At 38.8% G+C, this 26,998-nt stretch overlaps 1 protein-coding gene across 1 annotated transcript in view; it reads left to right on the plus strand.

The window, feature by feature from the left end:
* IL33 (interleukin 33) overlaps positions 1-26,419 on the plus strand; it is a 33,023-nt gene extending 6,604 nt beyond the window's left edge. The window contains exons 2-9 of the mRNA XM_036737573.1: positions 1,969-2,099; positions 7,311-7,475; positions 8,990-9,154; positions 10,669-10,833; positions 16,566-16,688; positions 17,319-17,363; positions 19,129-19,211; positions 23,415-26,419. Of these exons, the coding sequence (XP_036593468.1) occupies positions 2,030-2,099; positions 7,311-7,475; positions 8,990-9,154; positions 10,669-10,833; positions 16,566-16,688; positions 17,319-17,363; positions 19,129-19,211; positions 23,415-23,603 (1,005 nt within the window). The 5' untranslated portion in view covers positions 1,969-2,029 and the 3' untranslated portion in view covers positions 23,604-26,419. The remainder of the gene's footprint in view (positions 1-1,968; positions 2,100-7,310; positions 7,476-8,989; positions 9,155-10,668; positions 10,834-16,565; positions 16,689-17,318; positions 17,364-19,128; positions 19,212-23,414) is intronic.
* The last annotated feature ends 579 nt before the right edge of the window (positions 26,420-26,998 follow it).

Here is a 26,998-nt window from a genome sequence, read left to right on the forward strand (position 1 = left end):
TTTTTCATTACAAAAATGAGGAAGAAATATTTTTTCTCTTTAAAAAAATATCTAATTCTGCTAAATTTCCCCTAATCTCCATTTTCTCTCTTATCTGTCTGTTCTACATTAGAAAAGTCAGGAGAGGGGAAGTATGTAGGAAATGTTTTAATGAGCTATTAGAAATGGGAGGCCAGAAAATTATTTATCCTAGAGAAATATTTATGTCCCGGGAGGGGAAACTCTGGCCTCACATCTCTGCCCTTCCTTACATTGTTGAGTTTTTTTATCTAGAGTAAGCTGATTACTTGGATTTAAACCCTGTGAGAGAAGATATGAAAAATAAACATTTGTGTTTTTAGAATTTGACCCATCACTGTAGTTAAACTTTTCCTATTAGGAATGAAATATTTCTACAAATATACATATGACATGCTATCTCTCAATGCTCTATTCCATGCTCAAATGCTTCTTTTGAGTTGTTCCTCTCACAAAACTTCTTTCAAAGATAATAACAGCAAGAGTAATAATAAATAATAATAATAATAATCATTTACTTAGTGCTTCAAGGTTTGCAAAGTGCTTTATGTGTTTGCTAATATAATTAATTTGCTAATATAATTAATGATAATGATAATCACCAACATTTATATAGCTCATAGTTTGCAAAGTGATTTCTATCACATTATCCCATTTGATCCACACCAAAAAAAAAAAACCTGTTAAATAAGTTGGTGCAAAGATTATTATTGCCACTTTTTTGTATGAGGAAACTGACCCTTACAGAGGGCAGTGCCCAATTGGGGTCACTACACTAGTGAGTAATGGAGCTGGAATGGCCCTAAAAGCATTCCAGAAGTGTGCAGAAAACTATGAAAGAGGCTCACCTAAAAGAAATGAAATCAATTACATGAATACAGAAGAATACATGAAAAAAGTATTAATGGAAGGAGAAAATGCTAAATCAATAAGGGGCAAGAAAAGAGATGAGGAAATTAACATGGAATTATGTTGCCAAGGAATGGCCAGGAAGGACCCTCACGGTGGAATTCAATGTTCTTAGGATCCTATTAACAGACACATTTTTCCACACATAATTTGATTCAAAAACTTTCTGTGGCTCACTGTTGCCCACCAAATAGATTTCAAACTCTTCTACCTGTTGTTCAAGACCCTCCCCAGTCTGGTATCACCCTTTCTTTCTAGCTTTGCCTCTTGATATTGTGGTCCCTTCAGCGCACTCTATGCTTCAATCCAACTGGATATTCTCTCCAACTCCTGAAACTTCTTATCCCTGGGAATGTCTTTACTCTCGTCTATCCCAATGCTTGGAATGGCCTCCCATTGCCTCTTCATCTGTTAAATTCCTGAGCTCAGTGAGGGAAACCTTCTTTGAAACTCCTACAGAAATCGTCTCTGCCCCCTCTCTCCCATATAGCACCTTGGTCTGTCCTCTATGATACACCAGTCATGTAATATTGTGTATAAGTTATCTATGTTTCCATCTTAATTCTTTACTATACTGTAAGCTTCATGAAGTGTGGGGCCACGATTTATGTAAGCTTCATATCTCTCTCATCCCTTAGCAGTATTCTCAATGCATAAATATTTGTTTTAATAAGTGAATAAGTTAAATGATTAGGGCAGCTAGATGGCACAGTGGTTAGAGTGAAGTCAAGCTACGCCTGAAGTCAAGAAGACTCATCTTCCTGAGTTCAAATCTGGCCTCAGACACTTACTAGCAGTGTGACCCTGGGCAAGTTACTTCCATTTCCTCATCTGTAAAATGAGCTGGAGAAGGAAATGAAAACCACTCTAGCATCTTTGCCAATTAAACCCAAATGGGGTCATGAAGAGTCAGACGTGACTGAAATGACTGAACAACAAGAACAACAAAGTTAAATGGTTACTAATTTCTTAAATATCAACATCCACCAAGCAAGAACTCTAATTTTCTTCTCTCTCCCCCCACTACCCCCTGATGTCAAGAAATTTGACATCATCATACAGCTTTTAAACTCCAAAGAGACCAAAACATTTTAGACTGAGGATGAAGCGTCTAAATGGAAAGCAGAAAAACAAAACAAATCAAAAAAGGAAGAAAACTTCCCTGAAACCAGGTAAGGATGGTTCATTTTCCAAATCAATATTTTTATCTTACTTCTTACCTTCTTCATAATGAGAAAAATGATTGTTTTCTTTTTATATTAATGACCAATTTTATATATGAGACCCAAAGATCCTCTTTTTGCTTTCTCATTCAGAGCCCAGTCTCTCGAGGACATTTCTGACCTTACCCCAAAATTCATCTCACCTAGACCATCTTATCTAGGTAGAATTCTTACCATAACCCCACCACTGCTCAATTTAAGTTGGACTTGGTGAAGAAGATTCTTTTGTATAGATTGCTGGAGGCACAATGATCTGGGAGTGCTGACATAATCAAAGTCAGCAGCCCCCAGTACCTCATTAGAACAACCCCACCTCTATTATAATATTCATTCTCTCATTAATTGTTAACTAATCAGGGACTTTTCCAAAGTTATCTAAGCATTCAGTGACTTCCACACTGGGTCTTTGGTTATAAGAGAGATCACTGACCTCAATTTATTGATTATTTGTTAGCCTAATTAATGAATTGATTATCAATTAACCGGAAACTCTGTCTCTTGGACTTTTGATTTGTCTCAATATAAATGCTGCTGTTACTCAAAGGAGACACTACAATACCTAGAATGGACAAGAAGCCCACGGTTGTGTGTGCTGTCACAGCTATGGGCTTTGAGTTGATTGTGTCCAGTCAAATTTGGATTCTCTGGAAGCATTCAGTATTTCCTAAATGCCACCTTCTCCATGAAGTCTTCCATAATCCCTTAAGCTAAAAGTGATCTTTCCTTTCATAGCCACCTATTATGTATTAACTCCTTCTACTTCATCTTATGGTTATTTGAATCCTCTACTAGACCATGAACTCCTTCAGGGAAAGGGACCAAGACATTTATCTTTGTATCTAACTTCTCCTTTCCCATATACACATATAGTAAGAAATCAATACACATTTGTCAAATTTGAATTTGAACTGGGTAATTCAATTCCACTAATTGCTAAACCTAAGTAAACATTCATCGGAAACTTCTCCTAACCCAATTGTTCTTTTTTGAAAATAAGATTAATAATATGCTAATAAATAGATAAACTGAATCAGTTATCTAATGGAATGAATGCTGGACTTAGAGTCAGGAAAGATGAGGTTTCAATTCCGTCCCCTCACATTTTGAATCTAGGATTTAGAAATGGGGAAGGGAAATTAGAGATCATTAGGCCCAACCCACCCCCGATTTTGTAGAGAAGGAAACTGAGACTCAGAGAGGGGAAATGATATAATCCACGTTCACAAAAATAAGTATCTGACCTGCAAACTTAGGCCATTGCACCCCATTCTACTACAATGCACTGCCTCCAGATATGTGACCATTAGCAAGTCACTCAATCTCTCAGTCTTAATTCTCCTCATTTGTAAAACTGGGATAATAACAGCATGAGGATTTACCCTACAGGCATGTTGTGACGTTCAAATGCAATAATGTAGTTACAATGCCTTGTAAACCTTAAAATGCTATGTAAATGGAAGTATTATAATTAGTAGTAATTATTACTGGTGATAATAATTAGACTTAATAATCTTCCTACTTCTTTCTAACCTTGTTGTAGAGGTCTCATTGAGCAGTTAAAAGGCCTGGATAATACAGAAATACATCAGTCTCTCAGTAAAGGACAGCTGGCTGAATAATGAAGAAGTCTATCAATCTCAAACCTGAAGGGTTTGGAACCAGTTGAAGGATAAAAAAAACACACACATACACAAAACAGAAAAAGTAGGATCTGTAATTCTCATCAATTGGTTGTTCAGTCGTTTCAGTTACATCTGCCTCTTCCTGATCCCATTTGGGGTTTTCTTGGCAGAAATCCTGGCATGATTTGCCATTTCCTTCTCCAGCTCATTTAGAAATGAGGAAACTGAGGCAAACAGAGTTAAGTGACTTGCCTAGGGTGGCACAGCTTGTAAGTGTCTGTGGCCAGTTTTGAACTCAAGAAGATAAATCTTCCTGAGGCTTGGCACTCCATCCACTATGCTGCCCTGTAATTCTGTTCTACAGTGACCACTTTATAGGACTATCTTTTTTGGTCCTGGTACCTTAAGGGACTACTGAAAATCTGTACTTTTTCTAATAAGTAAATTGAGTTGATGACCTGGAAGAGGTTATCTGGATGAGCAAGGAGAATAGGGAGAGACTCCCCACAGATGAAACGTTATCAGGAGACTTCAGGTGATTGGAGAGAAAGAAACAACTTAAGTCAGAGAGCTGAAATTCAGGGCAGAGTTCTTATTGCTTGTGATGTAGCTGAGAACATCTGAGATTTGAAGTCAGAAGACCTAGCTTTGAATTCTGCTTCTGACACCCATTAGCTGTATGACTATGAGCAAATCAGTTAACCTATGAAAGCCATCTGAAAAATGGAGATGCTGACATTACTGGCCTCATAGGACGCCTATGGCGAAAGCACTTTGCAAATCTCACTATGCAATTGTCAATTCATGTTACTGTAACTCCACTTTACTCTGTCTATATTCATAATATTAATGAATGTAATAATTGATACTTTCAAGTTTTGAAAAGCTGACATTGAGTTAATTGCAAAACTCTATAGCCCAAAATTTTTCTAGAAAGAACACTTCTTACAGCATAAGACTTTTGAGAAGTCGGTGCCTCTTAGAAATTAATATAGAAATTCAGTTACAAACTAAGGTTATCACAAGAAAATTTCAATATGACAAAAGTCTCTAGCATCTCATAATGGACCAATTCTTTTGAGTGTTGTTCAAGAGGAGTGCATTTAAGCATCCTTGTATTGAATGCATATTTAGCTTATGAAATCAATTGAATGACCTTTTTTGGAAACTTGATCAAGTAAGTCTCATCATAAAATGAGATGACAAGTTTCTGATACTTCCAGTCACTTCTTAGCTAATATCGGATTTATCATGTGTAGCTGGAAACCACATTTTACTTAGCCCTGCTATTTGGCTTCTTAATGTCAATTCTTATTCCAGAATAAGAGAGGACCTGGGTGTCAATATGTAAAATTCCACTTAAAGCAAAAGTAAATTTTGGGTTTTTACCCATATCTTTATAGAAAACATTAGAGTGTATAAGTTGTTGAAGCACCTGAACAAAAGTTAAAACAACACATATGATTAAAAAGAGTAGTTGGCATAATTAGGCAGAAAAGCGCTCTGGTATAGTATGATAAGGAGGCAGAATGACAACTGATTGGACATACGGGGTTAGGAATAGCTAGCAAGAGAGAATAATTCCAAGGTTATTAGCCTGGGAGACTAAAGGATGGTAGTGCCTTCAACAGAAGGATAAAAATGGAAAGAGGGAAGCTCAGATGAAAAGAGAAGGGAAGGATAATGAGTTCATATGTCTTGTTTGTCTGTCATTGGTCATATGATGATCAGCCTAAGTTCAGAGAAGATCATGACTAAAGAGCGGCCTATAAGAGGATAAGCTTTTCAGCCAGAGAAATTCACAAAGACCATCTGCTGAGACATGAGGAAGAGGGTGGTTGAGGAATTAGAGCCAATCTGTCTCAAAGGAGTATTCACTTCAGCAAAATAATGAATTGTAGGACTATCACAGGATTGAGGACCAGTGGCTTCTTCAGAAGTCCCCTGTACTACATAAGCAGTCCTTTAACATTGCCAACTTCTTCCACCTTTCCAAAAGCAATGGTAGTATTGATTTGACTGCTGTTCCCAGAGCAAAAGGTAAAAATGATAGAGTGGGAAGAGGGCAGGGATTATGGGTATGGTGGCAGGACAGATGACAAGATGCAAGAGTTTAGAGACCTAGGTTGAACTCCAGCTCTGTTTCTTTTTCCTATGTGCAACCTTGGACAAGTAATATATAATATGGAGAGTTGAACCAGCTGACCTCCATGGTCCCTTCCAGCTCTAAATGCTATTATGATGCTATGAACTTAAGGCTGAGAGATGTTATCTGACTCGCCTATGATCAAACAGCTAGTTAGTCACAAAGCTGGAGGTAGAACTCAAGTTTGACCTCCAGTGTTTCTTTCACTCCATCCAATGGGGTAGGGATGAAGGCACCAGTAATGCAACTCCAGTAATGATATTCCCAGGTACAAGTAATAGAACTCCTCATTCACATAAGAGAAGCCACTTCTCTATTGCTGCATGAGAGTATCTCTTAATGTCAATCATCCTGTAGTTCAAGTCTACAAAAATCTTTTTAAGTGCCTTCTCTGTGATAGTCGTTCTGCTAAACACTAGGGATACAAAGAAAAGGAGGCTGGGATGGACCTGACCCTGAGGAACCCACAGTGTAATAGGGAAGAAAAAGGCAAACAACAATGCGCAAACGATATATACAGGACAAATTGGAGATAATCTCAGAGGGAAGGCACTAAGATTAGGGAGGACTAGGAAAGGTCCTTTGAACTGAGGAGCAAAGGGCAGCTGCCTCCAGACTGAAAGTTCTTTGCATATAGGCGTTGCAGGGACCTATTGCGGGACAATGGACAGAGCTTTGGACTTGGAGTCAGAGACCTGGCTTCAAATCCTGCCTCTGTCACTTACTACCTCTGTGACCTTAGTCAGGGGCTCAGTCTTCCTGTCTATAAAATGAGAAGCTAGCTTCTGACATCCTTTGCAATTGTAAATCTATGATCCTATCAGTAATACACTCAAACCTATTTATTTATGCAGGTCAGGCTATCAAGATTTTAAGACGTGCCTGTACTGAATTTCAACTTTAGTGGGGTGGGTCCATATCTATCGTGCAGAACAAGTAAAAATGTGATGTGGGCCAATAGAGCAATGATAACAATAGTTCACATTTTGCTAGCACTTTAAGGCTTACAAAGCACTTTCTTTACAACCCCCATGAAATAGATTGTGCAAGTATCTTAGTCCCAATTTTTCAGATGAAGAAACTGAGATGTATAAGGATGAAACAACTTACCCAAGGTCATACAGCTAGTATGTAGCAGAACAAAAATATGAACAAAGTTCCTATGCCCCTGGGCAACCATGCTGATGATGCCAGTTTATTTGACCATCAGAGTTCTGAGAACAGAAAAAAATGCTGATCTTTTTCACATCTACATTCTTGGCCAAAGAAATTGACACACTAATTCGCAAAATGAACACAGGAGAGTAAATGGGTTTGGGAATGGGGTTGTTTGCTATTGAGTAATAATAAATACAGCCTCCCACCATGATCTACTCTCTCTCTCTTATGTAGGATTCTCAAATTCTAGGAAAGGCTATCAGATTACATACAAAAATTTACGTTCAAGATGCATTTTGAAAAATGAAGGCTCAATTATCAAACGTGAAATGAGAAGGTACCAAGTGAAAAACATGCAGTTCACTCCTAAACAAAGCACACCCAACCATTTTCCTCCAGGTATGTCCTGTTTTTCATCTTTCTATTATGTGTTGATTTAAGGACTTTGTGCTGTAATGGAAACACTGCTGGGGTATGGAATCAGAAAGTGTGGGCTTGACCCTGCTTCTGCAACTTACTATCTGTCCACTATTACTCATAAATAACAAACTTATAGATTAAAAAACAAGGAACCTCTAATGCTAGAATGTGTAAAATTCAGTGCTAAAAATCTTGCTTTGATTTTCAATCCATGGCAAGGAGGTGGGTACTGAGGTGATGATCATTTAGGAATGGGGAGAGAGTCTGAATTTCCTTCAAAAGGTTTTTTTCCTCCTCAAAAATGATGGGTGAGGGTATTCTATTCAATTTAGAGTCTTGTTATAACTCGGGCCCTTAAACATGTCCCTCGGGTTCATGGGATGGAATCTCAGAATAAGTACCATGGAAGAAATACAGCCTGGGCTGTCTCTGAATACTTCTATTATCATAGACTTGTTGTTGTTGTTTGTCTTCATTTATGAAGAAGGCCATGCCATCAGAAAGGTGACTCACAAGTGAATTGGATTTAGGTGAGGGAGGACTGTGCAAAGTCACCAGCCTCACCCTCTCCTCCAGAGCCATCTGGGTCCAGTGGCAAGAAATAGATCAGGATGACTGGAGATGGCCCTGGATGCAGTGGGAAACCTTGGCCTTTTTAAGCTAAGGTCTTTAACAGGTCTCAGTTTGACCTATGCAGTGATTAAGGCTAGGTAAGAAATGAGGCAATGAGTGGACTCTTTCACCTAGTCAAAAAGAAGTCAGTCTGGTAGGGGAAGACCCTCAGGGTTTCTGGACAAAACAGAAACAATTGCTATTCACACTCACTCTGAACCATCAGGGCCCACACGATGACCAAGTAAGACTTGGGCTGGGAGCTAGCGTTGGCTGATCAATGAGAGCCAGAGTGATTTGAGTTTAAGGCATGGTCCTTAAGAAAGAAATCTAGCAGGTAAAACCCGAGATATCTTGTGAGGTTTCAGGGACCAAAGTTTATATTCCTTTGGGCAGAGCACCCACAAGTAAGGGCATGACACCCTATGTGGACAGAGGTAGAGGAGGGAGAGAGGGAAGGAAGGAAGGAAGGAGGGAGGGAAGGAAGGGAGGAGTTGTCTTGCCCAATTGGAACTGACCAGATGAGTCCCCAGTGGGGCAGCTACAGTATACTCACAGGTTGTTTGTCTTTTGTTCTTGAAGAGGACCATGACATCAGGAAGGTGCAAGTGAATGTGCAAGTGAATTGGATTTAAGTGAGGGAGGGCTGTGCAAAGTCAGCAGCCTCACTTTCTCCTTCAGAGTCAATCGGGTCCAATGGCAAGACATAGATCAGAATAAATGGCTATCTTTTTGGCATCTGCTTTCTTGGCCAAAAGAAATATATACACCAATTTGCAAAACGATTACAGGAGACTGAATGGGTATGGGAATTGGGTTGTTTTCTACTGTGTAACAATAAATACTACCTCCCACCATGATCTACTCTCTCTCTTGCATAGGATTCTCGCATTCCAGGAAAGGCTATCAGACTATATATAAGAATTTGCGTTCCAGATGCATTCTGGAAAGTAAAGCCTCAGTTATCAAACGTGAAATGAGAAGGTACCAAGTGAAAAACATGCAGTTCACTCCTAAGCAAAGCACACCCAACCATTTTCCTCCAGGTATGTCCTGTTTTTCATCTTTCTATTATGTGTTGATTTAAGGACTTTGTGCTGTAATGGAAACACTGCTGGGGTATGGAATCAGAAAGTGTGGGCTTGACCCTGCTTCTGCAACTTACTATCTGTCCACTATTACTCATAAATAACAAACTTATAGATTAAAAAACAAGGAACCTCTAATGCTAGAATGTGTAAAATTCAGTGCTAAAAATCTTGCTTTGATTTTCAATCCATGGCAAGGAGGTGGGTACTGAGGTGATGATCATTTAGGAATGGGGAGAGAGTCTGAATTTCCTTCAAAAGGTTTTTTTCCTCCTCAAAAATGATGGGTGAGGGTATTCTATTCAATTTAGAGTCTTGTTATAACTCAGGCCCTTAAACATGTCCCTCGGGTTCATGGGATGGAATCTCAGAATAAGTACCATGGAAGAAATACAGCCTGGGCTGTCTCTGAATACTTCTATTATCATAGACTTGTTGTTGTTGTTTGTCTTCATTTATGAAGAAGGCCATGCCATCAGAAAGGTGACTCACAAGTGAATTGGATTTAGGTGAGGGAGGACTGTGCAAAGTCACCAGCCTCACCCTCTCCTCCAGAGCCATCTGGGTCCAGTGGCAAGAAATAGATCAGGATGACTGGAGATGGCCCTGGATGCAGTGGGAAACCTTGGCCTTTTTAAGCTAAGGTCTTTAACAGGTCTCAGTTTGACCTATGCAGTGATTAAGGCTAGGTAAGAAATGAGGCAATGAGTGGACTCTTTCACCTAGTCAAAAAGAAGTCAGTCTGGTAGGGGAAGACCCTCAGGGTTTCTGGACAAAACAGAAACAATTGCTATTCACACTCACTCTGAACCATCAGGGCCCACACGATGACCAAGTAAGACTTGGGCTGGGAGCTAGTGTTGGCCGATCAATGAGAGCCAGAGTGATTTGAGTTTAAGGCATGGTCCTTAAGAAAGAAATCTAGCAGGTAAAACCCAAGATATCTTGTGAGGTTTCAGGGACCAAAGTTTATATTCCTTTGGGCAGAGCACCCACAAGTAAGGGCATGACACCCTATGTGGACAGAGGTAGAGGAGGGAGAGAGGGAAGGAAGGAAGGAAGGAGGGAGGGAAGGAAGGGAGGAGTTGTCTTGCCCAATTGGAACTGACCAGATGAGTCCCCAGTGGGGCAGCTACAGTATACTCACAGGTTGTTTGTCTTTTGTTCTTGAAGAGGACCATGACATCAGGAAGGTGCAAATGAATGTGCAAGTGAATTGGATTTAAGTGAGGGAGGGCTGTGCAAAGTCAGCAGCCTCACTTTCTCCTTCAGAGTCAATCGGGTCCAATGGCAAGACATAGATCAGAATAAATGGCTATCTTTTTGGCATCTGCTTTCTTGGCCAAAAGAAATATATACACCAATTTGCAAAACGATTACAGGAGACTGAATGGGTATGGGAATTGGGTTGTTTTCTACTGTGTAACAATAAATACTACCTCCCACCATGATCTACTCTCTCTCTTGCATAGGATTCTCGCATTCCAGGAAAGGCTATCAGACTATATATAAGAATTTGCGTTCCAGATGCATTCTGGAAAGTAAAGCCTCAGTTATCAAACGTGAAATGAGAAGGTACCAAGTGAAAAACATGCAGTTCACTCCTAAGCAAAGCACACCCAACCATTTTCCTCCAGGTATGTCCTGTTTTTCATCTTTCTATTATGTGTTGATTTAAGGACTTTGTGCTGTAATGGAAACACTGCTGGGGTATGGAATCAGAAAGTGTGGGCTTGACCCTGCTTCTGCAACTTACTATCTGTCCACTATTACTCATAAATAACAAACTTATAGATTAAAAAACAGGGAACCTCTAATGCTAGAATGTGTAAAATTCAGTGCTAAAAATCTTGCTTTGATTTTCAATCCATGGCAAGGAGGTGGGTACTGAGGTGATGATCATTTAGGAATGGGGAGAGAGTCTGAATTTCCTTCAAAAGGTTTTTTTCCTCCTCAAAAATGATGGGTGAGGGTATTCTATTCAATTTAGAGTCTTGTTATAACTCAGGCCCTTAAACATGTCCCTCGGGTTCATGGGATGGAATCTCAGAATAAGTACCATGGAAGAAATACAGCCTGGGCTGTCTCTGAATACTTCTATTATCATAGACTTGTTGTTGTTGTTTGTCTTCATTTATGAAGAAGGCCATGCCATCAGAAAGGTGACTCACAAGTGAATTGGATTTAGGTGAGGGAGGACTGTGCAAAGTCACCAGCCTCACCCTCTCCTCCAGAGCCATCTGGGTCCAGTGGCAAGAAATAGATCAGGATGACTGGAGATGGCCCTGGATGCAGTGGGAAACCTTGGCCTTTTTAAGCTAAGGTCTTTAACAGGTCTCAGTTTGACCTATGCAGTGATTAAGGCTAGGTAAGAAATGAGGCAATGAGTGGACTCTTTCACCCAGTCAAAAAGAAGTCAGTCTGGTAGGGGAAGACCCTCAGGGTTTCTGGACAAAACAGAAACAATTGCTATTCACACTCACTCTGAACCATCAGGGCCCACATGATGACCAAGTAAGACTTGGGCTGGGAGCTAGTGTTGGCCGATCAATGAGAGCCAGAGTGATTTGAGTTTAAGGCATGGTCCTTAAGAAAGAAATCTAGCAGGTAAAACCCGAGATATCTTGTGAGGTTTCAGGGACCAAAGTTTATATTCCTTTGGGCAGAGCACCCACAGGTAAGGGCATGACACCCTATGTGGACAGAGGTAGAGGAGGGAGAGAGGGAGGGCAAGAAGGAAGGAAGGAGTTGTCTTGCCGAATTGGAACTGACTAGTTGAGTCCCCAGTGGGGCAGCTATGGTATACTCACAGGTCATTCGTCCTTTGTTCTTTTTTTTGGTTTTGATTTTTTGTTTGTTTGTTTTTGGAGGGGGGAAGGAAGGGCAATTGGGGTTAAGTGACTTCCCCAAGGTCACACAGCTAGTAAGTGTGTCAAGTGTCTGAGTCCAGATTTGAACTAAGGTCCTCCTGACTCCAGGGCCAGTGCTCTACTCACTGCACCACCCAGCTGACCCTTGTCCTTTGTTCTTGACGAGGACCATGACATCAGGAAGGTGATGCTATAATGTGTGAGTGAATTGGATTTAAGTGAGGGAGGGCTGTGCAAAGTCAGCAGCCTCATTTTCTCCTTCAGAGGCAACTAGGTCCAGTGGCAAGATATAGATCAGGATGAATGGTTATCTTCTTTGGTATCTACTTTCTTGGCCAAAAGAAATATATACACTAATTTGCAAAATGATTACAGGAGATCGAATGGGTGTGGGAATGGGGTTGTTTTCTATTGTGTAATAAAAAATACTACCTCCCACCATGATTTACTCTCTCTTTCATGCAGGATTCTCAAATTCTAGGAAAGGCTATCAGATCCCATATAAGAACTTTCAATTATTTGTTGATTTAGGGACTCTGTGCTGTAATGGAGAGACTGCTGGGAATGGAATCAGAAAGTGCAGGTTTGAACCTACTTCTGCAACTTACTATCTGTGACCTTAGGCAAAAGCATTTTCCCACTCTGTGCCTCAGTTTCCTTATCTAGATAATGAAAGAGGTTGGACAAAAATAACCCTATGGTCCATTCTAGCTCTGAATCCTGGGTATAAATTGTCTTCTACTGTTTCTTCCTAAGAAGACGAGATTCCATCCAGAGAGTAGCAAGAATGTAAAGGAACTCCTTTAATTTTGCTACAAAACAGAGAGAAAAACCTGTGTTGTAGATAAACACAGAAAAAAAAATCATCATTTTAACTGTATTATTGCCCTAAACTCAAAATAAATGAAGAAAGATGATAGAACAGTGCCCCATAATACTGACTTTTTTGAAAAGGCAACAAAAAATTTTAAAATAACTCCTGTAAGGCGTAGTTAAGACAAATTAAAGACAAATCAGCAGAACCCATAAACAACAAACTTATAGGTTTTTTTTAAAAGGGCACCCCTAGTGCTTGAATGTTTAAAATTAGGTGCTAAAAATCTTGCTTTGATTTTCAGTCCATGGTGAGCAGGTAGGTACTGAAGTGATGATCATTTGGGGGAAGAAGAAGTCTGAATTCTTTTTTAAAATTTCCTCCTCAAAAACGATAGGCAGGGGAACCCTATGAAGTATTCAAGGGATGAAAAAAATTACTGTATTCAACTTACGGTCATGTTACAATTGGGGCTCTTAACCATGTTCCTTGGGTTCATGGAACAGAATCTCAGAATAAAAACCACATAAGAAACAGCCTGGGCTGCCTCTGAGTGCCTTTACTGAGATTATTTTAGACTTAGAGATTACTGGAAACTGTTCTCCTGTTAATGGAGAATTAAGCACAGCTTCTATACACAGGATTTTGTATGGGAAGAAAAACAAAGGCACAAAATCCTGCTCTCCCATCTGTTTTCCCAGGGATTAGCAAGTGGGGGAAAAACACACAGAGATGTGTGACTTGGAGGGATTTCCCTGAAAATCCGAACATAGTCATATCCTTTCCAACTCCAGGAGGGTTAACTGGAATGGATCCTTACTCTGCATATGTTCCCTTCTCTAAAACATGTATATAATTCTTTAAAAGTTTTCAAAAAGCTTTCCTCGTGACAATCAGTGGGGGTAGAGAGTACCAGTATTTTTATTCTCTTTTTTATAGATAAGAAAACTAAGTATCTGAAAGTTCAAGTGATTGCCTCATGAGCACATGGCCAGTAAGTGTCCAGAATGGGACTCAAGCCCCATCTTCTGAAGCCAAGACTAGCTTTCTTCCCGCCATGTTACAACTGTATAATCATGTTCACAGAGGGTATGGATGTGTGGGAAGCACCCATTCTGATTTGTCCTGGGGTCTCTAGCCCCTAAAAATGGCTCCTGACCCCTATTCTCTTCTAGGGACAGATTATAGCTCATGAACTTTTTGGATAACTTAGAAATTCCGTACAGAAAAGAAGGGTAAAGTTGTAAAGGAGCCACTTCGGACTCTGGCTTTAGCAGATGTGCCGATTCTTTGCAACTATTATAACTAACCAGACTTTACTAAGGCACAGAGAAAAGTTATTATCCTTTGGTTTTCACTTCCCCATTAAGCTGGGTCCATTATGATGGTCCCACTGTTATTGGGGACTTAGAGTATTACATAATCATAAGATAGAGGGGTAGAAGGCACTACGGAGAGTAGCCTTCCCTTTCATTTTAGAGGTAAGGAATTTGCTCGCTCTGTTTATTTACTCAATCCTCACTTATTTCTCAATCTTTTGAAGTCTGGCTTCCAACTTCACCATTTCACTAAACTGCTCTCTTCTACATTACCACCAGGGATATGCTGGAGCCAGTTTAAACTAGTTCTAGAGAGCTGTTCATTAAACTTTTGGTGTGAACATTTACATCAGAACACTAAAGTCAAGTGGCACATGACTTTAACATGGGGTCAGAACACATGTCCCCCATGGGGATCAGAGCACATATGCATTGGAGGTGCCCCAAGCCATCATGTTGAGGGGAAGGGTTCTTGATTTTCTCAGCTGCTTTTTTTTATCTCCAGGAATCATGACACAGAGAAGAGTGCCTCAGAGTTAGTAAGCTTCAGGTACAATCTCTAAAACAAACTAGACAAATTGCTTAATATCTCAGTGCCTTGGGCAACTCTCTAATACTATAAATTGTAGAACAGCAGCTGAACTACATTCATCATTGAGACTCCCCTATGAAAAAAGTTCCCCCCCCAAAAAAAATATTCCCAGAGCCTAGCACAGTACCTTGTTCATAGAAAGCACTTAATAAATGTTTGTGCCCCAGAATAATATAATATCTGTCTCAGGAAAATGTGAAACAGGGTTCAATATATTGTTCTGATCTTATTCTTACTAGAAAAAGAAGGTAGATAAAAAAATGTAGATTATCCAGATTGTGACATGCAATGGGATAAGGATTCTGTTCAGTTCGTATAACAATAATAGCTAAAATTTATATAGCACTTTAAAGTTTGTGAAATACTTTACAAGTATTATCTCATTTTATCTTCACAACAATCCTGAGGAGTAGGTGCTATTATCAACATCCATTTCACAATTGAGGAAACTGAGGCAGAGGTTAAAGGACTTGGCCAGGGTCACATAGCTTGGAAGTGTTGAAAGCCAGATTTCAGATCCAGCGCTCCATCCACTGCACCACTTAGCTGCATCATTAATGTGTGTGTGTGTGTGTGTGTGTGTGTGTGTGTGTGTACATATGGATCTTGAATGGGTACTACAAACAGACAAGCTGACCCCAGGACTGAGTAGAAAGATATCAAACTGATTCGGAATGGAAAAATTGCACAGTGCTTTCACTAATACCAAATTGTTTACCGTCACAGAATTCCATTTCTTTGACACCAGTATTCTCTTATTGATACTATGTGGCTAAAACCACAGGTCATCACCTCAGAAGAATTAACAGAACAAGTAACCCAACAGAAAATGTAAAGAGCATAGTAGACATAAGACTGTACGATGTGTTACCATGGTTGACTTGAAGTTGAGAAGGGGTAGCATTAAAGACATTATCAAGGCCACATATAGTAGGAAAAAGGCAGCTGAGGCAACAGATGAATAGTCTGAGCTGTATATTGGTACCTCCAAGATATTTAAAGAATAAGATTGTGTACCCAACACATTGGATAGAGGATTTAGGGAAAACCAAAGAAAATTGTTTAGTATGAAAAAGAGTGGAGAGGCTGTGCTCTAGCATTGTGACCCTTAAAATGTTACATAAAGGGTATTGTATATGAGTGATCATATGATTAAATCATGGCTCCTTCAAAAGGTCTAGGTTTTATTTTCAGTTATTTCATTGGTTAAGATGAAATCACCAGTAAGAAATATTAGTAATTGATAACCCAAAACAAAACAACTTTTCAAAACAGGAACTAGCAAGTTATCAAACTTTTTACCCTCGTGTTTGAGATAAATGAAGCTTTGTCAGCAGAGGACAATTTTCCGTACAATAAGCAAGCAAGGGAATAAACAAATAAAAATTAATATCGGTTGAATTAAGGAAACTGAGGTTCATAGAAAGGAAGTGAATTGCCCAAGATTATATGGTAAATAATTGTTAGAATTGGGACTTGACCCCAGATCTTCAGACTCTAGATCCAATGTTTTTTTCAAGTAGGAGCCCCCAGGTGAATATCTAGGGGCTCTTTGGTCAATGAAGACATCTTTGCAAAGTTCCCTTCAGGAAGAGAATGTGGAATCTAAATTTATATCGGTAGTCTTTACTGCTTACTAAGAGCCCAAGATTTCTATCACTTGCTAACAAACCACAGATAAATTTGCAATATGTCTACTAATTTTTTAAAAAGAGAGAAAATCCTCACACAATAATACTCCACGGAACTAAAGGCCTTTCATGCTTCATTACAGTGTACAAGAGCACAAAGCACTACTCTGGCTTGACAACATTCAAAAATAAGGCTGTCACTTTTTTTTTCGAAAATGGAGAATATGAGATTTCTGTTGAAGACTTACTTGAGAACCAACGGCAAGGTACAGTGTCTTCGTTTGTCCAGAATTAATACTGATGTATTTCACAAATCACCCAATATCACCCAAGTAGAGTACTTTACACCATGGAAAATCACAAAGCAAGTCAAAGTTTATACTTCTTAAGAAATGCTGTCTATGATTGTTAAATACATTAAAAGATCATACCAGCCCTTTTGTTTTCTAAAAGGAAAGCTATGCCTTCTCTGTTGAAGATTCAGCCAGGAACCATAAAGAAGGTGAAATGGTACCTTTTGTCCAGACATTGCTATCACTGTGGATTTCCTGCCACCAAAATCTACCAACTCATAAAAATTGGATCATCTATTCAACATATAGTCAACAATATGACCAGTAGCTTCAAACACTTAAAATGAAAATTACATTAGTTCTATGAGCTTTTCAATATTTCAATGACAAATAAGTCTTTAGGAGCCTCATGGGTAAATCTTATGTATATTATTAAGGGGCTATTTCCAAATTTTACTTTATGAGTCTCAGAACCATAAAAGCTTTTTCCTAATTACTGGCACCCATGATTTTGGAAGGACCTTTCTCAATACTTTCCCATGGAACTGAAAACCATAATTTTGATTAATCACTTGTGTTGTGCTTTTTATAATTCTCTTTCAGGTTCTCTAACAGTAGAGTTCTTCAGCTGTAAAAATTCAAATGAAGGTAAAATACATAATATGTAGGGAAAGGAAATGTCAATACTTTTATTTTTTTTCCTCCAGCTATTTAAATTATTCTTTACTTCTTTAAAGAGCACTTGGTAATTGAATCTAGACAATTGTGTGCTTTGGGAAATTGATCCTCAGATATGTTATGCATTTTTGTAGTTATTTAAAATGGGATTTCCCTTTCTACTATTGCTTTTTGTGTTTTTATATTATGTTTTTATTTTATATTACTTATTTATAAAATATCTATATTCTTATTATTTATTATATATTATGTAGAAGTGCTATTGACTTTTGCAGATTTGTTTTGTAGCCTTAAACTTTGTTGAAGCAAAATTATCTCAGTAGCTTTGCTGATTTCCTAGGATTTTCCAAATAAATTATGTATTGTTAACAAACAGGGATAGTTTTATCTCCTCTGTATCTACCCAAAGCCAGACCTGGAAATGGTTGAAACAGGGAGGATAGGAAACATAAACATACCATTCTCTTCCCTCTCTGCCCTCCTTCCCCACCACCACAAGGTACATGCTGGACATCTCTATGTACTGTCAAAATTAAAGTCATTTACAAAACCATAGAAATTCAGCCTTAAAGGGGCCCTAGATGTAATAATCATAAAAGCATTTTCCCTATAGTAACCCTGGAGCATTATTGGGTAACAATGTTGCAATCACTAGCATTTACAAGGTGCTTTAAGCTTTAAAAAGAGTTTTACCTGTGTAATCTCATTTGCTCCTCACAACAGCCCTGTGAGGCAGGTGTTATTTTTATCCCCATTTTATGGATGAAGATACTGAGTGTATCAGCAAGGCAATAATCACAATACAGATGATAACTGTCAAAATGCCTCTGGAGTTCTGTATCACAAAGTATACAAGATTCTCCACATAGAAGATAGAAGAAGTAAACCATTTATTCAGACACCAAATAACCAGATCCCGTAACCAATACATCCACAACATCACAGCAGAGAACCACTCCATCCCAAGACCTCTCCACCCCCTGCTGGGGCCTTTCTGAAAACTTACAGCACAGCTATCACACATCTGCTCTCTTTCCCTCAGCTCTAATTGTCGTAACTGCTCTCTCAGCATTTCCTGTGACACAACTTCCTTTTCCTCTCAGCAAGCTCCTCCCAGCGCATGTGAGTTAGGCTTCCTGTGATGTAAGCAGGTCACATGGCCTATTAATCGGGCAGGGGGGAAAGATCTTCAAATCTAAATTGCTATTATTACACTGAGGTTGAGTGAGGTTAAGCAACCCTTGAACAGAGTCACACAGCTAATGGGTGTCTGAAGCAAGTTTCTAACTCAGGTCTTCTTAATTCCAAGTCCAGCCCCCTCCCCACTGTGCCAATATTTTTACCCATCTTCTGTAGATGAAGTAATTAAAATGCTCAGAGGTGCTCACTTGCCCAAGTTCACACAGCTAGGACTAGGAAGTGTTGCAGCCCGAACTCAAACTTAGGTCTTCCAACTCCAAATCCAACATTAGTTCCCCAAACGATCATTTTAGAGTAGGGTCAGAATCCTTTATTTGGAAAAATGTAGTTTTTGAAGGGGGGAAGGGAGTAACGATGGGAGGTATAAAAGAGTTTTTACACTGAATTCAGCATTCTAATGCAATGTTCCAGAGTCATGTGGTTGTTTTCAATGTCTCTCCATTTTCTTCCTAGTAGATTTAATTCACCAAAATAAAAGTAAGTTACAATTCTTAAGTCTATGTTATTGCTATTTTTTCATGTCTTTGTGCCAAAGGAGACTCGCCATTGTTGGTGGTCCTGAAACCTCGGCCCTCTAACATCGATCTCCAGTTGCATGCCAATGATCAGACTCTTGAGGTAACAGAACTATGTTCCTAGTGCCAATGATATGTGCCAAGAAGACCAATTTTCAGTTATCTATGCTACAAGGGGAATCACAATAGAAGGCATTATTCAAAAAGCCTTTGCATTTAGTTTTGGAATAATCAAAACTTACATCTTAATAGTATGTTAACCTTTGGTTAAGCAGCTAGGTGACTCAATGGATAGAGCTCTGCGCCCAGACTTAGGAAGACCTGAGTTCAAATTCAACCTCAGAAACTAGCTATTTGACCCTGGGTAGGATAGCAGTGTCCTATGTAAACAGAAATAGTGAAGTTTAGAAGTAGGGTGAGACTAGAAAGATAATGAATTCTGTTCTGGATATTTTGAGTTTGAGATGCCTATGGGACAACTGGTTCAAAATATCCAATAGATAGCTAACTGGTAATGAGGGAATAGAGGTCAAGAGAGAGACTTGGGCTGGATATATGTAAATCTTGGAGTCATCAGCATAGAAATTCTAATTAAAACCTTGGGAGCTAATGGAGAAAGAAAAGAGAACCCAGGTCAGTCATAGACTATGCTCACAATTAGGGGTCACGGCATGAATGATGATCCAACAAAGGAGACTGAGAAATGTCAATTAGACGGGAGGAGGAGAACCAAGAGGTGTCACGAATACCTAGAGAGGAAAAGACTACTCAGGAGGAGAGGGTGGTTGAAACTGTCAAATGCTGCATGGAGGTCAAGAAGGATGTTGTTGTTTAGCCATTCAGTTGTGTCCAACTCTTCATGACCCTATAGCACTCCACGCCCTTCTATCCTCCACTATCTCATGTGTGTTGCTCTTGTTTGTTGTTTCCATGATACTAACTATCCATCTCATCCTCTGCCATCCCCTTTTCCTTTTGCCTTCAATCTTTTCCAACATCAGGGTCTTCTCCAGTGAGTCTTGTCTTCTCATTTTGTGGACAAAGAATTTAAGCTTCAGCTTCAGTATCCGACCTTCCGGTGAATAGTCTAAATTAATTTTTTTTTAAGTATTGACTAATTTGATTGCCTTGCTATCCAACAGACTCTCAAAAGTCTTCTCCAGCACCACAATTCAAAAACGTCAATTCTGTAGCACTAAGAGTTCAATTCTCATAGTCACACATTGCTACTGGAAAAACCATAGCTTTGGCTATATGGACCTTTGTTGATAAGGTGATGTTTCTGCTTTTTAGTATGCCACCCAAATCTGCTATTGCTTTCCTTTCAAGGAGCAAATGTCTTTTAATTTCATGGCTGCAATTGCTGTCTTCAGAGATCCTTGAGCCCAAGATTATAAAATCTGACAGCGCTTCCATTTTTTCTCCCTCTATTTGCCGTGAAGTGATGGGACCAGTTGCCAAGATCTGAGTTTTTTTTTATGTTCACCTTCAAGCCAGCTTTTACACTCTTCTCTGTCACCCTCATCAAGAGGCTTCTTAATTCTTCTTCACTTTCTGTCATCAAAGTAGTATTGTCTACATATCTGATTATTGATATTTCTCCCACCTTAATTCCAGTTTTTGATTCATCCAGCCTGGCATTTCACAGGATGCACTCTGCATATAAGTTAAATAAGGTGACAGTTATACAGCCTTGTTGTACTCCTTTTTCAGACTTAAACCAATCAGTTTTTCTATGGTCAGTTCTAAATGTTGCTTGTTGACCCATATACAGGTTCCTCAGGAGACAAGTAAGATGATCTGGCACTATCATCTCTTTTGAGGACTTGCCACATTTTGTTGTGGTCCACACAGTCTCAAAGGCTTTAGTGTAGACAATGAAGCAGAAGGAGATGTTTTTCTTGAACTCCCTTGCTTTCTCCATAACCCAGTGAATATTCGCAAGTTATTCTCTAGTTCTTCTGCCTCCTTGAAAACCAGCCTGTTCTTCTGGTAATTCTTGGTTCACATATTGCTGAAGCCTAGCTTATAGAATCTTAAGCACAACCTTACTGGTGTGTGAAATGAGCACAGTTGAACATTCTTTGGCATTGCCCTTCTTTAGGATTGGGACATAAATAGATCTTTTCCAATCCAGTGGCCACTGCTGAGTTTTCCAAATTTGCTGGTATATTGAGTGCAGCACTTTAACAGCATCATCTTTTAGGATTTTAAATAGCTCAGCTAGAATTCTATCACTTCCACTAGCCTTATGGGCCTTATGGGCCTTATGGGCCTTAGCAATACTGCGTAAAGAGCACTTGACTTCATTCTCCAGGATGTCTGGCTCTAGATTCTTTTGTGTATTCTTGCCACCACACCTTAATCTCTTCAACCTCTTTTAAGTCCTTACCATTTTTGTCTTTTGTCATGCCCATTTGTTTTTCCGGTTCTATTGTTTTCTTCTATTTCTTTGCATTGATCATTTAAAAGAAACTTCTTATTTCTGTGAGCGAGATGGAAAAATCAACCATGAACATCGTGGATGTCAGTAAACTTAAACGGGTAGGAATGAGTGAATTTAATCCAAGTGATCATTACATCAAGGATCCCTTAGAAGGAATGGAGTAGCACTCATAGTCAATGAAAGGGTGAGAAAAGCATTACTGTAATATAATCACAAAGATGACAGAATGATATCTATTTGAATCCAAGGCAAACCATTCAATATCACAGCAATACAAGTCTATGCTCCAACCACTGATGCTGTAGAGGCCAATGTTGCTCATTTCTATGAAAACCTAAAATATCTTCTAGAAATAACAATTTTTTAAAAAGATGTCACATTCATCATAGGGGATTGGAATGGTAAATTAAGGAAGAAAAGATAATTAGAATAACAGGCAAATTTGGCCTGAGAATACGAAATGAAGCAAGCTAAGACTAATAGAGTGCTGTCAGGATGACTCACTCATCATAGCAGACACTCTTTCTCAACAACCCAAAAGGCAACTCTATGCATTGACATAACCAGATGGTCAATATCAAAATCAGATTAATTGTATACTTTGCAACCAAAGGTGGAGAAGCTCTATACAGTCAGTTAAGACTACACCTGGAGCTGACTGTGGCTCAGATTGTGAGCTTCTTACTGCAAAATTCAGACTTAAAGTAGAGAAAACCATCTGACCATGTAAGTATGACCTAAATAATATCCCTTATGAATATGAAATGGGAATGATGAATATATTTAAGGGATTAGATCTTGCAGACAGAGTGTCTGAATTGGTTCACAATTTTGTACAGGAGTCAGCAACAAAAAACATTCCAAAGAAAAAGAGCAAGAAAGCAAAATGGCTGTCTGATGAGGCTTTACAAATAGCTAAGGAAAGAATGAAAGGAAAAGATATACTCAACTGAATGCAGAATTCCAGCCAATAGCAAGGAGAGATAAGAAGGTTCTCTTAAATGAGCAACACAAGAATGATGAGGACTGAGAAAAGGCCATCAAATCTGAAAATTAAGAGATCACCAGTATTTTTAGTATGAGCCATTTCAGTCAAGTAGTGTTATCAGAAACCAGATTACAAAGAGGGGATAAATAAATGAGAGTAGAAGTAGGGGCAATGAGCATAGACAAGTTTTTTTCCTCTAGGTTGTAGCTTGAGGGGATGGTATAGAAAGAATGTTTTTAAGAATCAGAAGACTTGGTTGAGTCCTGTCCTTATTTTTGGAGGGAAGGAGATATAGATAGGGAAAGTTTGAAGACTGGGAAAGAGCAGACCTGAACAACTTAGCTCTGGGTAGAGGCCAAAATTAAAAGAGGCTAAACTTCGGGGCACAGATAGGTTAGACTAGAGACAGACTAACAATGTTTGATTGCTTGGGTCATGGAACAAACAGGAGAGTGTGCAGTGGCAACCCAAAAATTTTCACTGATCCTTTGGCTGACTGCAAGATATGTTATACAGGCCTGAGGGAGATGCAAAGGAGGAAGGTAACATGGAGGGCAATCTATTGGAAAAGATAGGAGAGATTGGGTTGGCAGGTCAATGTAGAAGGGTTAGTAAGATCACCACTTCTCAGGGACTGAAACAAAAGAGGAGAATTGAGGGCTGATGCCAAGTATTGTGAAATACAGAGGACAAAGGGAGTTGGGGGGCAATGGCTTCATTTGGGGGAAAAATGCAGTGTTTGAGGTTTAAGAAAAAAGGGGGAATGGAAGTCAGAGAATATCATAGGACCTTGTATACAGCAGGTGCCTAATAAGCATTTTTTTTCAATTGAACTGAACCGAAATGTCTGCCTTTCCATCTTATTTTCATAGCTTCATGAAAGTGAAAATCAAAACTCATTCCAGAAAAACAAATTCTTCATTCTGCATCATCTCTCTGGGTTTGTTTCATTCGAGTGTTTCGAGCCTCAAGGATTATATATTGGTGTAAAGGATGACCACCTAGAACTTATGGAGAAGAAAGAAGACGATGAAGCTTTTATGTTTCAGCTCACTAATTAATTGGACTTCAACTCCTTTGGTAGCTTCTCAGGCTATAGTAGGTTAATTGGATAGGAATTCATGATTTTCTGAGTAGGTGGCCTAAAGAGAGACCCTGAGGAGTCTGAGAATGCCCACCATTCACCAGCAATGGATAAGGCTTAGGATCTTGAAGGACTGATTTCCACACTTGTGTGTGGAACCCTTTTTCAGATCTATTAGTTCTGTGGGGTTTTTTGGTTTGTTTTCTTTCTGATCTTTATATGTTCAACAGATATAATCCTGACTCTGTAGGACAACAGGGAAGTTAGAATTGACAGAAGCAATATCTTGTCTAAATCAGTGAGGGTCACAGGCGAGACCCTGATCTTTGATTTTTTCTACATGTCATCAAGACAGACTTCCACCCATAAAGAGATGGTGATTGGGGGATTCTGGAACCAACGACAAAGCCGAGGCATTCCCCTATGAAATGGGCCCATTTCTGAACTACCATTAGAAACAATGTTAAGTTCATATATTCATGTAGAAATATATTCCCCTTGGTCCCATAACACTACATTATAGCAACCAATAATGAAGAAACAATGGAGAGCAGGCATTAACCTGATCTTCCGTTTTCTCAGACTGCTAACAACTGACTTTAATAAGAGAGGCAATGGATAAAGAGCTGACCGCGGTGCCTCTGACTCCTAAGGCTGGTGGATCCCAGGCCAGTCACTTACCTTTTTGTTCTCTGGTCACCCTTTTAAGACAATAGGTTGCAGAAAAGGTAGAGGGAATTGCCTTATCTAAGAGTTCCCAATTCTAATAAAATCACATGTCTACTACTCATCCCTATCCTAACATTTATCCAGGCTTTACAGTTTTCATAGGTTTACTATTTGATTCCTATAACAAGTCTGGGAAATGGTCTTAGAGTGCCAGACTTGAAGTCAGAAAAGAACTGGGATCCAACTCTGCTTTAGACCCTTATGAGGTGTATAAACCTAAACTAGTTTTTACCATTTTTAGCCTTCAGTTTCCTCATTTGTAAGATGGAAACAATAGGTATTTACCTGATGCCAGAATCAAATGAGACAATCTGTATGAGCTACTTTGTAAACCTGAGTTATTATTATCACTTTATAGATGAGCAAATAGGTTCAAAGATGTTAAATGACTTTTTCCTATTTGAACGCCAAATTGTATAGGCTATCAGTAAGAAAACGTTAGTGCCTGCCTATGTGAAACTTTGATTTCCACAACATTTTTCTAGGAATTAAGCTAATCCATAAATTTCGGGAGAACAGTATTAAAAATGACCAAACTTCACCATTTCTATCCTGCAGTGGTACACTCCTCCTTCTCAAGCAATTAAACCATTATAAGTATTGATTAAATACTTTCCATGCATCCCCCCACTTTGCTAGTTGCAAGGCAAAATACAGAAGAGGCATATAAAGTAGGTGTCCCTGTCCTCAAGGAATTTATCATCGAATTGGAAAGAAAAGGCTTTTTACACAACTCTTGACCCAAAGAATTGCTTATCGTCTTAAAAAAGTATTTCATTCCTCTGATATTTACAAAGTTACACAAGTAAAGTATAGAAATTTTCAGATCATACAGCAAAGTAAACACTATTCTTTTGGTTACAGATCCACTTACCTTGTGAATCTGGCCATAAATGTTATGTCCTAGAGCATCAGTGACAATAGAAACCATTCATAACCTAATTTTCTTTCTATAGCTAATTTCTTTAGCCTAATCCCATGTTCCTTTGCATTTTACAGATGATAAAACTGGAACTGAGAGAGGGTGAACCCCCTGATCACAGTGTTCAGTTGTATAGTGAGAAAATAGAAGTGTGTGCATATGTGAAATTCTGTAAATCAGACACTAGTAGATGCCCCCAAAGGCAAAAAGATCATTCCAATGGGTCAAAGAATCCTGTTTAGTAGGTTCAGAACCAGAAGGACCAATTTAACCTTTTCATCTGACAGTTTCAAATGATTTCTTCTTAAAGTCAGATTTTCATCAACATGTTCAACCAAATAAAGTTTGTTGTTGGTGTTTTTAACAAGAAAGTGCCAGGTTAAAGATAGTTTTGTTCCTATGCTATAGCCTCAAGCCTTTTTCACTGAGTCTGTTTATAGTGACTTTCATCATCACAAAAAACTAAGACCAGAAACTCAGTATCTTTCATCATTTCTACTACATCAGCCACAAAATATTCCAGTTCATAAACCTCAGACCTCATTCCTCCCAAACAGAAAGAATTTAGTATCATCCTCTCTACTGGAACAAATTAAGCTCAGTTACTCAACCTTTGGGCAGCTAGGTGACACAGCAGATAGAGTGCTGGCTCTGGAATCAGGAAGACCTGAGTTCAAAGCCGGCCTCAGACACTTACCAGCTGTGTAAGTCACGTAACCCTGTTTGCCTGAGTTTCCTCATCTGTAAAATGAGCTGGAGAAGGGAATGGCAAAAGACTTCAGTATCTTTGCCAAGAAAACTCCAAATGGGGTCATGAAGAGTCACACACAACTGAACAACCCCCACCTTTCACATAGAAAGAGATCTCCCTTGTTTTGTACAATAGATGGATTCTTAAAGTAGCATGGAAATTGATTTAGGCCAGAAATGTACTATATGGGGCAGAGTACTTAAAGGAAACCTGGTGTAAGGTGAAAAATTCTTCTTCAGAGTAAATGTTTATTTCCGAACTTGTCTTTTTTATAAGTTCTAATTTTTGTACGTGGAGCTTCATTCAAATGATATCTACATCATGTATAGAACTAATGGAAGAAATACTTAAAAAAACTTAAGATAAAAATATTTGCTTAACTAAAATAGTTTTTTTTAAACATTTAAGCGCAACTTCTACTAGTTGTACAGAAACACTTCTTGGTCTCAAAATACTTTTACTCTAGAGACAAATATAAAAAGTGTAATCTATATTATTTACTTAATAAATCTAAGACCTTAACATTCTTATGTAGGCTATAGTTTAAAAAGACTACTCTTCAATAGCTATGTTTTTGCTGAATTTTTTTTTCTTTTTTATTCTTCATTATATGAGATGGTTCTCTGAGAGTGGGAGGGATGTTACATTGGGAAATGTAGGTGATGTAAAAACGAAAGATATAAATAAAAATTCATTTAAACTGAATCACCAAATATGTTTTCAATGATGCAATTCACCTAATTCGATAAACTATTCCTAAAGCCAGTTTATACCATGATGATTTAGTCCTAAAACAAGAATGTGCTGGAATTTCTTCAAAGATCTGTGGGAGCTCCCTTAACCAGGGCAGGTCACAAATCCATAGCTGTTCAAGTGTTTCTCCTAAAAGATAGGCCCGACCATGTTACTTCCTTACTCAATAAACTCTAGTGACTAGACCTACTGATTCTAGGATCAAGTATTATTTCAT

Source organism: Trichosurus vulpecula, chromosome 9, assembly GCF_011100635.1.
Source record: "Trichosurus vulpecula isolate mTriVul1 chromosome 9, mTriVul1.pri, whole genome shotgun sequence".
NCBI lineage: Eukaryota > Metazoa > Chordata > Mammalia > Diprotodontia > Phalangeridae > Trichosurus > Trichosurus vulpecula.